At 32.5% G+C, this 13,336-nt stretch overlaps 1 protein-coding gene across 1 annotated transcript; it reads left to right on the top strand.

Annotated features, from left to right (window-relative positions):
* Positions 1-9,931: 9,931 nt before the first annotated feature.
* GAPDH (glyceraldehyde-3-phosphate dehydrogenase) lies at positions 9,932-12,202 on the top strand. The gene is given in 10 exon segments (NM_001288415.1): positions 9,932-10,026; positions 10,121-10,221; positions 10,331-10,446; positions 10,527-10,626; positions 10,845-11,052; positions 11,138-11,235; positions 11,437-11,579; positions 11,667-11,750; positions 11,835-11,924; positions 12,036-12,202. Coding segments are annotated over 10 exon segments (1,017 nt in total). The 5' UTR covers positions 9,932-9,992; the 3' UTR covers positions 12,079-12,202.
* The last annotated feature ends 1,134 nt before the right edge of the window (positions 12,203-13,336 follow it).

The following is a 13,336-nucleotide window of genomic DNA, read 5'->3' as shown; positions in this document are numbered from 1 at the left end:
ACCAATAGGTAAGCCAACCCAACATATTTACCAATTATTTTTAACTAACTAAGAGGAAAAAGGTAAACACTAAGTAAAATCTCCAACATTGAGTTCTTTACAATTATGAAATGCGGAAAGCTAAAATACCACCCCAAGTTTAGTGTCATAAGTATAAGAGCCTCTAAATATGATGCAAGTCGGAAACTAAATGACAAATCCAAACATAAGGGATATTCTGTTTGAATACTAAAATAACAGAATAAAATAAAGGTAGAAGGAGATGTGGGCCACGGAACAGCCAAGCAGCTCACCACAACTCCAAGATACTCCAAGCTCGGACTCAAAAAGCTCCAACGAGATGTGCTCGTACTCGGAATCGAATCTGCACCACAAAAGAGTGCAACAAGTGTAGTATGAGTACGAAACCACGTGTACCCAGTATATCTCATAGACCGACAACGAAGAAGTAGTGACAGGAGTTTAAATAATAAAAATAAGTCTTTTACTTATACAAGTATATAGTACGCTTACCAGTCAAGTTTCATCAAAAATAAGGATAAACAAACTTCACATAATGTACAACCACCAATAAAATATGTAATCCACAATAATGAATGATGTAATGAGATGCAGTGCAATGTGACACCATGAAATGATATGCCTCAGAATGCCAAGTACTCTCTCAACTGTATATACATGATACTCCTCGGAAATACATCGAGAGTTCATGACCCATGGGGGACTCGCGAGGTCCATATACTGACACGGACGATCTCCACGTGTCTGTGCGGACAATCTCAACGCACTATCAATAAAATCAACAATTTTCCGCACGGACGGTCTCCACGTGCCCCAAAATATAATCTTAACATCTCACCATCCCCAGCACGGACGATCTCCACGTGCCCAACTCATACTCAATCTCATGTCAATGCATGTGCACAATATAATCTCAAATAAAGGGGATGATGATGCATCTTAATCAATCAAATATCAACAATTATACATAACCACCTCAACCACCACAAGTATACGGGTTCAAATAAGAACACAATCACACATAATAAATCAGTCAACAACATATCAGCTAATGCCCATATGCTTTGGCATTCTCGGATTAAAATCCACATTCTATAGTAATAAACTTTCCCTTTTATAACACCGGTACTCGTACCAATGCCTGTCACACCGTTGGTACGAGACCCCATCTTTCGCCCTTACCCATTGTCTAGTTGATTTTTAATCTTTAAATTAGGAAAACGTCCTCCCACGAAGTCTAAAAGTCTTAACATACCTTGAATGCCGAACACGTGTCACGAATCCTCAATATTTCGCCTTTTCCTTTCGTAAAGCTTCAGCACGCTCCCAATCTACCAATTATGCCATATTTATAAGTAACCAAAACCCGTAGACACACATATGCTATATGTCTATCTTAACTCAAAACTCACCAAAAATATAGAATCACGTTCATGAATTCTTAGTGTTATCTATACATGTCAAGTCTCATATTCTTAAGCATAGGTTAAGTCTAAAATTCCCAAAGTGTCATCAATCTAATAATATTTATACAATACAATACAACTCTTACTTAATGTAATTATATATACATACCAATGTTATTAAAAGTTAAATTTCAATACAAACTCAAGAAAACGAACTTCCAGATCATTAGTCATTTATCAAAAACTCCTAATACCTATTACCCAAAGTTTATCCGTAGTATAATGATCACCAAAATTAGCCCTAACCATCTCTTCCCATGTCCAAAACGTTACAGGTAGTTCCCATAATAAAATTTTACTCTTCTGCAGCCCATAACCTTAACAAAATGGAAGTACCCATAATTCCAATAACACTATCTTTGTTTTGCCAAGAATTTATTTAATTTCCTATAGCTAACAATTAATTACCCCCACATCAGCAACCATCACGTGTATAGTAACACTAAACTCCAAAAACTTATTTCATCTACCTATTTTTTTTCAACCGAAAACTATACCATTTGTCAATAGTCATTAATGGTTAATTATTAACCTAGCAGTGATTCCTTGGCAACAATTTCTACCCCATATGCCTACCCATAAACCAAATATAATATCTAATCATTCAATACATACATAAACGACAATATTATGTTGTAGCTATTTTATTTTTCCTTTCCTTACCTGGAGATCCAAATTTTTTTTGTTCTTGTCCTTCCCGTTCGTTGCCGCTGGAGAGTTTCTCCTGTATTCCGCTTGTTTTCTCTTTTTCCCAGAATATAATTAGGTATTAAGTAAAAATTCTCCCTAACTTAAATTCAATACATGGGTCAAGTGGTAACTATTCTGACCCACTAACTATTCAACTATAAAACTCATTTAACAAAAAGAAATCATCAACTAGATACTCATAGTTACCGAATAGTTTAAAATACCCCTTTAAATTTTTCAAAAAGAGTCTAAATAGTCCTAGTTCTCAAAACGACCTAGCGGGTCGTTACAGTATTATGTAGTGTTTCATTCGGTGCAGTATCTCCTATTAATATTTTTTTCATATTTAAGTTTTGAATTTGAGAACTCTAATTAAGAGAGGAGCAATTTCATCCACTGCACCATATCTGTTGATGATAGAGAAACTATTTTTGTTGTTATTGAAACTTTTTTTATTTTGAAGTTAATCTCTAATGTCATTTTTAGATTGGATCTGGATCAGATCTAATCTTATCTCATTTTTAGATCTAGTTTCACTTTTTATTCTTCTTTGTAAATGCATTTTTACTGTTAATTTTAAAATTTTAAATATGTTTTAAGTATGCAATATAGCAAACAATAATTACAAAAAACAATTGTTTCTTCTAAGTTGCAACCTCAGATCATGTGTTGATTTTTTATTAGCCAAAAATTGTCTCCTTTTTGTTGTGCTTTTCTCCATGCCTACTTTGGGAAAACATAAATTAGCTGTTTTTTCTTGTTTTCTTGTTTTATTTTATCAAATTTGATTTTCTTATATGGAAAGAACAATGAATATTTCTCAGAGACATGAGTGCTTAGCATTGACAGATTAAAAAAATAAATAATTAAAGTTTCCTACCAACTAACTTTTAAAAAAATGATTAAGCATTCACTTTACCTCAATAATTCATTAATTTAATTAGAAAGTGACTTCATTTCATTCAATGTATATAACTGAAAATGTGGCTATCTGAATTTTTTGCCTAATCTCATTTTCCCTTCTCAAAATAAAAATAATTGAAAAATATGTAACTAGTTCTGATTATATATAATAATAAGGTTGACATAATGAAAATAAAGTGAAATAGTAATCCTTATACCAAATTTGCTTGGACTATTTTTCAAATCCCTATTCAACTCATTAGTACTCCCTTAGTTCACTTTTCACGTATTTTTAAAATAGATTTTACATATCAAGAAAAATCAATTTCTTTTTTCATGCTTTACCCCAACATTAAATACTCATTCTTTAAATTATTTTTCAAGACCTAATATTAAACACCATTTAATAGGGATGGTTTGGTAAAATACGTATACCAATAAAAAAAAAATTGGTGAGCTAAGTCAAACAGTGATAAGTAAAAGTGAAAAGAGAGTATATCCGAATATTTATTACTACTTTTTCCTTGCCAATTTGAATTTCGAAGTACAACTTAAATTTATAAAAATTCATAAGTGGCAAGATAGTTTTAGAATTAGATAAATTTTCTTGAATTGTATTTCCTTTTTTATATGCATATATTAATTAAATCGAAGTCGAAAACAAACAATTTCCCAAGCCATATTTTTTTGGGGTTTCATATTCAGCGTTGGATATCCACGTTGAAGTTGGACTAAATTTGAATTCAAGCCTAATTTTAATGATTTCTCTTATTGTATAAGAGAGAGGAAGAGGCTAAAGCAGACATATCTCCTTCAACATATCTACTTCAGCAAGAGTATTTTTGGAGTTTTAAAAAGTGTTTCTTGATCTACTTTAATTTAAATAGTAGTATATGATTTTTCACAAATTATGGAACCCGCTTTAGCCATGACCCGTGAGCTTTAGTTTTAAATTTTTATCCTTTAGTTATAGCTTTACAATTTTGAATGCTTTGGATTAAAAAAATCAACGGTCAATGAAGAAAACAACTTTAATTATGTACGATTCAATGGGCCTCTTCACATTAGATTTGCACGGCAAAAATCAGATAATTTACTATGATATGAATATATATTATCATTCATTTTAGAGTAAAAATTTAGAATTATTTGATCAATACCACTTAAAATTTATCAATATTAATAATATTTATCAGTTATTTATTTAATACTTAATAAAATAATTTACTATCATTTATTAACACTATTCAAAAAATAAATTTATGAATATATTTTGTAACTAGTATGATAAGAAATAACACCAACTTTGAATTAAAATGTACTTGAACTTTGAGATGCCCTCAAGTGGAATTTCAAACTATTGAGAAGTCCATGCAAAAAGTCATCACCTTAATTATCGAATATACCATGGAATATGCCACCTAGCCACTACCAAATACAATCACGCCAAAATTCATGTTTTCTTTTTAGCCAACTACAATTAGATTAAACATCTACATCTTTTTAATTTTTCACGAGTAATAATGATTATAACCAAACTTTTCACGCAAGAAAATCTAACAAATTTTCCCTTAAATCTAATTACCTATTCAAGGAAATGGGATCATAGTTCATAACAAATTTTGTCATAAGGTTAAATCTAATATTATAACATACTCAAAGACTAATCTTTTAATCCAAGAAAATCATTTTCTTTCAATAATTGTTGTTTGAAACAAATTTTATATATATGAAAAATAAATTAATTATAAATAAAATATGAAGAAACAATATGGTACAAATTTGTTTATTCATTTGATTCTTCTTTTTTAATATTTCTTCGTGATTCGAGGGCCGTTAGTGGTATATCTCGAACTAGAATGATTTAGACTTGATCTTCGTAATTTTAGGGTCGGTGACGTATTTTCAAATGTAGGAGGTCACATCTTGATCTTTTTATGAATATTCCATGAATTTATATAATTTTCAAGATGGCTCCTTAAGACAATATAATACTCTTTATATAAACATAAATATAGGGTTTAGGTAACCTCCAAAAGTCCTAATTGAAATTGAATACATCTTATAGAATGTCAACTAGAATTGAACGCGTCTTGTAGTTTGTTTGCAACTAAATTTTAAAGTGATGGAAAATAAATTGCAATCACAAAAATATACGAAGAAACAAAAATATTTTGTTCATAAATATTGCGGGTACAATTCTGTTCATCCCTTGATTCCATAAATATCGCAGGTACAATTATGTTCATCCCTTGATTATTCTCTCTGAATTTCTTCATGACTCGAGGATTGTTAGAAGTGTATTTCTCGAACGTAGGAGGTCATATCTTGACTTCTTTATGAATATCTCACGACTTTATGAATTTTTCGAGATGCCTATCCTTTATATAGGCATGAGTTAGAGTTTACGGTTAAGTAATCTTCAAGAATCTCAAGCGAAACGAACACGTTTGTAGAATCACACAAAATTTCAAATGTCTACAGTTGTATTCAAGTTAAATTTCATGTCTACAATTGTATTCAAGTTATTTATTATCTTGTAGATATGTATGTTAATATTTTAAAATTAGAACTTAGATTAAAAATTATTAAAGATATGTTCTTTTTAAAAAAGTGGATTGATGACTCATTTGTTTGTACTTAATAGTTAATCAAGATCTAAATCTGAATGATTAAGACATTAGGCATTTAAGTGTATTTTTATTTATTTATCTTCTTTTTTTTAAATCTCTTAGTGAGTTTGAAAACATCTATTTCGGTCAAATCTATATAAAAAAAAAAGTCTTAAGTCTTATTTTTATTCAAACTCTTTAAGAATTGTATGCGTCTAAAGTTTCGTTCCTGAAATACAACAATCAAGAAAGGTAAAGTAAGCAAACAAACAATAGTATGACAACGTAGCAAACAAGCCATAGTTACAATCTTTAACAAGAATTCTCTATGTATTTTCGTGTGTTCTTCTTCTTCTTCCTCTTCCGGTTTTATGAAGACCCTTTATATCTTTGTGAGCTAAAATTTTGGGGTATTTTGGTCTTCAAGTAATTTTAGAAGACCTTAGACTTGAAAAACATGAGTTAAACTTGTCTTGTCAACTTAATGGTCTGTCCCAAATGTAATTTGGACTTTATTTAAGTCATATAATTTTAACTTAAATATTAATCTAACTTTATTAACCAGTAATTTGACCTAGTCAATATATCATGAATTTATGGATTAATCCAAAATTTAATATGGATTTATCAATAAAATTTCACGGTCTACAAGAACCTTATTTTAATCCACCCTTTTTAAAATGCTTATTTATTTACCTATAAAGCTCAAACGTTATTTTTTCTCTCTCTATATACGTCTGCTCTCTCTCCAAGTACTAGTATCAGTTGAATTTTTTTGAGCAACTTTCACATATAGCAAACATAAAAAATCATATTTGTATGTTATAGCTATAGTTTGCATAATTGCTCTCCATAACAAATTGTCACGCCCCGAGCCTACACCCTAGGCAGGACTGGCACTCGAAGACCATTGCTGGCCCTAAGCGAACCCTTGGCTTGACTTACTAACTCAGCGGAAGACTTAACTCATCACATAAACATTTATGAAGAAACTAGAATGTTATATAGGAACATTCAACTGGCAATTTAGACAAACTCAAGTCTTTAACATAAGAAATGAAAAGTAAAGACAACTGAAATAACCAACTGACTGTCTGTTTATGAAGCCTCTAAAACAACTGATATGGATGTTGGGACAAACCCCACAACATCCTAATGAACTAAACTAGAAAGCAGTGAAACTAGATCCTCCGGAATGCAAGGAGACTCACCGACTGACTCCGAACTGCTCATTGGATCATTGGTGCGCTGAAATGCCGATCCTAATTACCTGTGTCTGCATCATAAGACGATGCAGGCCAACTGATATCAGTACATTGAATGTACGAGTATGCGAGTTGGAATGCTAAAACAACATAGACTTGAAAAGGAATCTGAAAGAAACTGAAGAACTTACCTGGCTCAACTCAACTCAACTCAACATAACTGAACTCTTTTCAATATAAAACAATTTAAAACAAGTGCAATATAAAGAAAAGTAGTTTAAAAACATGATGTCAATATGCAAAGATACATATAACTCTGAGATGTATGTAAAAATACAATAAACTGATGTATATAAAAATACAATAACTTATGTGGGAAATTCTCTAACCGACAACCATCACATAAGAGCTATAGTGATGATACAACGATCACCTCACGCTGCCAGCGCATCCTATACCCGGCCAAAGGTATAGGACCTGAACTGTCTAATGGATCCACTAGTCTATTTCGAAAAGGTATTCTATCTAAAAAGTATTGACCCTTTTCTACCCATGGTGGCTACATGGTTTTATGGTGACGTAAGTTATCCGAACTCATGCTCGTCCCCAATTCGGTGCTTAGTACTACTCCCAAAATATACTAGCTCTTATGTTTTAAAAAAATATATATACTTCTTCTGTGATTTGAGATTAGTGCTCAAAAACTTAGCTCAAAGGCTATCTTGGAAATCTCAGTTTCCCTGCTTGCTTCATTTAGAAAGCTATTACTCTTTTCTGAAAACTATCCCGAAGGCCCTTTGGAAATCTCAATTTCCGCTCTTATTTAAAATGTGAAAACATTTTTAAATCTCTTTGGGAATACATAGTCCCCATATACTTCATTTGAAGAAAGAACTTCAACTTTTATTCTTTACTGAACTCAAAACTTAAGTCTTAAAATAAAGTTAAAACATTTGTGAAAGACTTTTGAAAACTTGAAATGAACTTCTCTTACTTGACTCTTGACTTCTCTTGACTTTGATCTTAACTGCTCTTGACTCGACTCTTAACTGATCCTTGAATTGAATTATGGATTCAAGGATTAAGATTTGTGACTGAAAAGATCTCATGATGTTTAGGAATGATTCTAGATAGTTAAACATGAGAAAAGACCGAAAATCAATATTTGAAGGTGGGTCCGCGACGCGGAGGCATAATTTAATTTTGGTTTCGAAAACGTCTTTTGAGGCAGAACACCTCGTGTCAGCTCCGCGACGCGAAGTTGAAATGATCAAATCTGGGTACTAGGCGCGCGACGCGCTACCACTCCTTAATTTCGTCCGACGAAATTTCTTCTTCGTTTTCCAACCCCAAATCACCCAAACTCGATTCTTTTTTTCAGATTACTTTTAGATAAAGATACCCAACAAATGTACCTAAGAACCTAACTCGAAACGATCCTATAATGCGACGTAACGAACTCAGAAACTTCCCAACTCAGTCAAATTCAAGAACAATATATGAATTCAAGAATATGTATGAGATCATCAATATTCATATGCTTTTAGTACGAATACAAACTGAAATAAATATGCTTGGCACGTGGGAGAACGATCCCAACGTTATGAGAGCCTCACATACCTGATAGAAGCAAATCTTTGGTGAAACACCAACTTCCTTGATCGATCTCGATGAATTTGCCATTTTCTCCTTCTTCTTTTCTCTTCTCCTTTCTCCTTAGCCCTAATGTGAAATCCCAAATTCTAAAACCGACTAAAATCTAATTTGACCCATATTAAACTCCTAAAAATGGATTAAAATAATAGGGCAATGAAAAGACTAAAATACCCCTTAAAATCCGAATTGGACATTTCCTTAATCCAACAGCGCAACTTCCAAAAGGCATAACTCACTCATACAAACTCGAAATCGCGCAAACTTGACGGCGTTTGAAAGATCGTTCCAAGAGATTTCCAACCATATCTGGAACTACACCTAACTCATCCTGATTTATGAGTTATGGCCGATTGAAGTTTTCCAAAAATTAAATTTTAACTTGCTTGCAATTTTCCAGATTTCCTTATACTTTCCAAAAATAACTATTTCCAAATTTTAAACTTCCTTCTAGTTCTTTCTAGTTGCGAGATGTTACACAAATTTTATATTTGCTATGGAACTTTTGATTTGTATAATTCGCTAAATACATCCAATTTTATACAAATTGTTCAATTTTGTATAAATTCATTTATACATTGTAATTTGTATAATAAGATATGTATTTATATAATTATAAGTGTATAAGACGAAAATACATGTATTTGTATATATATTTTTCTCTCGCTTTATACAAATACAAACGCATTTTATACATTTGTATATAGAATGGGTAATTATATACCGAAAATGACTAATTGTATATCGAATCATATGGTAAAAATATGGGATGTTTGCTGTGAATTATAAATAAAATGAATTATGCTATAACATTTAATTTGAATTAATAGTTTGTTATTTCATATAATTTTTCCAATTTTTTCCCCCCTCTTGATCACCCAAATATAATTTTATTTGAATTATATATTTATTATGCTTATAAAATAATGAATTATACCTATTTAAATATTAAAAAACAATCATATTCATTCAATGTTCAAATATAGATAAAACATTTTAATCATTTAAATGTGTATTCAAATTCAAAGAGATTTGAAATGACACGATCCACCTAACATACATACACAAATCTAAATTCTACAAATGCTATATATCTGTGGGAAATAATTACCATGGGCTCGTAAGAAAAAAGATTACCATCTTGATTTCCAAATATTCCAAATCAACCGGCTCCGCCAGGTTTATTTCTACTCACTTTCTAGAAGTTTCCGACGGTTCAAACCATGCGTGCTGACTCGGCATTTTGTTTCTTATTCACCAAGACAAAGCACTACTCACGTGACTTCCCCCTCACTGTCACGTGACTCCCCCTCCCCCCTAACACCCCTTTATATTCCGCACTACAGCCATACATTTCTTGCTACATTTTGACTGTTGTTTACACTATACCCTAATTTCTCTCTTTACATATTTTCTTAGCTTTCACCCTTTTTTTCTTAGCAATGGCCAATGGCAAGATCAAAATCGGAATCAACGGTAACTCCTTTCTCATTTCTATGTTTAATCGGATCTGCTTGTGTTTGGTGGTGTGATGTTGATTTTAGTTTTTCGATGATATTTTTTGAAATAGGATTCGGTAGAATTGGTCGTTTGGTTGCTAGAGTTGCTCTGCAGAGGGATGATGTTGAACTAGTTGCAGTGAATGATCCATTTATTTCCACTGATTACATGGTATTGTTTGTTGACCAGATCTCTTTACTGAATGTATATATATGATCCTTTTATGTGCCTAGACTAGATCTGTAGAGAGGATTAACTTGGATCTGTATGATTTGTGCAGACATATATGTTTAAATATGATTCAGTACATGGACAATGGAAGCACCATGAGCTTAAGGTTAAGGATGAGAAGACCCTTCTCTTCGGTGAGAAGGCTGTTACAGTTTTTGGAATCAGGTATTTTTTGTCCCAGGAAATAAATCCTTGTGTTTAGTTTAGTTTAGTTGGGTGCTGAAGGAATTTCTGCAATTGTTAAGGAACCCTGAAGATATCCCATGGGGGGAAGCTGGTGCTGACTTCGTCGTTGAATCAACCGGTGTCTTCACTGACAAGGACAAGGCTGCTGCTCACTTGAAGGTATGGTTGATTGATTTCTCTTGACATTTCTGCTGTTAGATTTGATCTATGATGCATTTATTCATGAGTATAGTTTAAGCTTATTTTAAATATAGTTATGAAACTTGTTAGATCTTGTTTTTTGTGTTAGATCTACATTTTCGGAGAAAACAAAGCAAAGTTCTGTATATTGTATTAATGAATTAATAGTAATGTACTTGGGATGTGTGTCTGTGCAGGGTGGTGCCAAGAAGGTTGTGATCTCCGCTCCTAGCAAAGATGCCCCCATGTTTGTTGTGGGTGTCAACGAGAATGAATACAAGCCAGAGTTGGACATTGTCTCCAACGCTAGTTGCACTACTAACTGCCTTGCACCTTTGGCTAAGGTCATCAATGACAGGTTTGGCATTGTGGAGGGTCTCATGACCACTGTCCACGCCATGACTGGTAAGTGTATTCACAGGTACTTCGAAATTTGAATGTTTGATTTATATATCTAGTTGTTAACCTGTTGTAATGTTTTGTTACTCAGCCACCCAGAAAACTGTTGATGGTCCATCCATGAAGGACTGGAGAGGTGGAAGAGCTGCTTCATTCAACATCATCCCTAGCAGCACTGGAGCAGCCAAGGTAGTTATTGGATATATAAGCGAGTGCCATTACTTTGACTTGATGTCTAATTTGCAAAATCATGTCTTTCAGTAATGGCAGAGATATGAAGTTCATAATGCCTTATTAAATCATATAGCTATTCATTCTATTTTTGGTTGTACTGCTTTGCGACTTGGTACTTTGTATTATCTTGATTGAGTTGCATTCACTATAATGTAGGCTGTTGGAAAAGTGCTCCCATCACTTAACGGCAAATTGACTGGAATGGCCTTCAGAGTACCAACTGCTGATGTTTCTGTTGTCGACCTTACTGTAAGACTTGAGAAAGAAGCCTCATATGAAGACATCAAGGCTGCAATCAAGTGAGTTTCTGTTTGATCACTTTGTGTTGTTTTTTGTTGGTCCCTTGTGCAGCAAGACTAACTACGTGTGTGTTGTTGGGTTCATAGGGAGGAATCAGAGGGTAAATTGAAGGGTATCTTGGGATACACTGAAGATGATGTGGTTTCCACAGACTTTGTTGGTGACAGCAGGTAATATATTTTGTTTGGTTCACTCATAAGGGGTCTTGAATTGTATGTAGTTTAGTTTAATGTGAAATTTAACTTTTGGTACAGGTCAAGCATTTTCGATGCCAAGGCTGGAATTGCTTTGAGCAAGAACTTTGTGAAACTTGTGTCATGGTATGACAACGAATGGGGTTACAGGTATTGTTCTGTTCTTTTAGCTTCTCTTCAGACTTCTAAAGTTTCCTTTTGAACATGCTAACTTTTTTTTCTCTCTATGTTTTAACACCATATATGTATTATGTTTTGCAGTTCCCGTGTGATTGATTTGATCTGCCATATGGCCAAGGCTTGATTGATGCTGCTGGGGAGCAGAAGACAATCTGTTTTAGTTTTTGCTTGAAGTATTAGTTTTCTGGGCCGGGAGTGGTCTTTCTTGTTTATGTGTAATGGAATAACCAGAGAGGAACGGAACCCTGTTGTTATCTTTGAGGATATCTTTTACTGTTTGACTTGTCATGAATGAATCAAACTTTACTTTTTCCAGTATCAGTCATCAGTTTCTTGCCTTTTGTTATCCCTGTGTTGAGTTTTGGTTTGGCTAGTTTATATCTTTTAAGTGTCCCATATATCCCTACTATTTTCGTTGAGATGTCCTTTCTCACGCAAACTGTTGTCTTAATTTCATTAACATTCTGACTTGGCTACTTTTGTTAGATCAACAAACAAATTCATTATTACTTCAAATCAACATCTACTATGTGAAGAGGAATACATTACCATTGATGTTCAAATTTTATCTGTTGAGTAGTTTGATGACAATGTATTAATTTTGCTTATTTTTTAAGATTGTATAAAAGATTGAACTAATTTTGATACTTTTCACTATTTATGTACGGTTTTAGGAAAGGCCAAACACATACACAACCCCTCAAACTTGGCCCCATTTTTCATTTTGGCACTCCAACTTAGTCTTGTTCCATTTTAACCCTTGAATTCCATTTTTTCTGTTCCATTTTAACACAAAATACTATTTTTATGATTTATTTATTTTATATATATTCTTCAAATGCAACTTCTTATTTTAAATCGACACGTGTCAATTAATTTTAATTAAAAAAATTAAAAATTAAGTTAGCCTTTAGGAAAAGTGCTTTACTATCAAGTTATTTGTCCCCTGAATTGTCATATGTATCTCTCTAATGGATTGGATGGAAGACCTCAAAATCAACAAAAATAATCGATTTTAATTAAATTATAGTATTCTCTTTGGAAAAATCACCCCATATACACATTTAAGAGTCAATATTACAAGTTTTAAATCTACTTTTAATTTTTTTTTGCTTATAACAGTTTAATCACGGGTTATAACATATCACTAATTATTTATAAATTAATTAAATTTTATTTTATTAAATAAATAATTTTTTATAATTTTATATTATTATTAAATTATTTAAATAAAGAATACCCCATAATTATCTCTTACACAATTGTAGGGATTTACATTGATTACTGTTCCTTTTTTCCAGTTACAAGTCACACCCCCACACCCCACCTAAATCCCTCACCCCACGTCAATTCCACGTTAAAGAAAAATAGAAATTCATTTT

Source organism: Solanum tuberosum, unplaced genomic scaffold, assembly GCF_000226075.1.
Source record: "Solanum tuberosum cultivar DM 1-3 516 R44 unplaced genomic scaffold, SolTub_3.0 scf00027, whole genome shotgun sequence".
NCBI classification, from domain to species: domain Eukaryota; kingdom Viridiplantae; phylum Streptophyta; class Magnoliopsida; order Solanales; family Solanaceae; genus Solanum; species Solanum tuberosum.
Note: the sequence above shows the minus strand (reverse complement) of the source record. Positions and strands in the feature narration are given on the sequence as shown.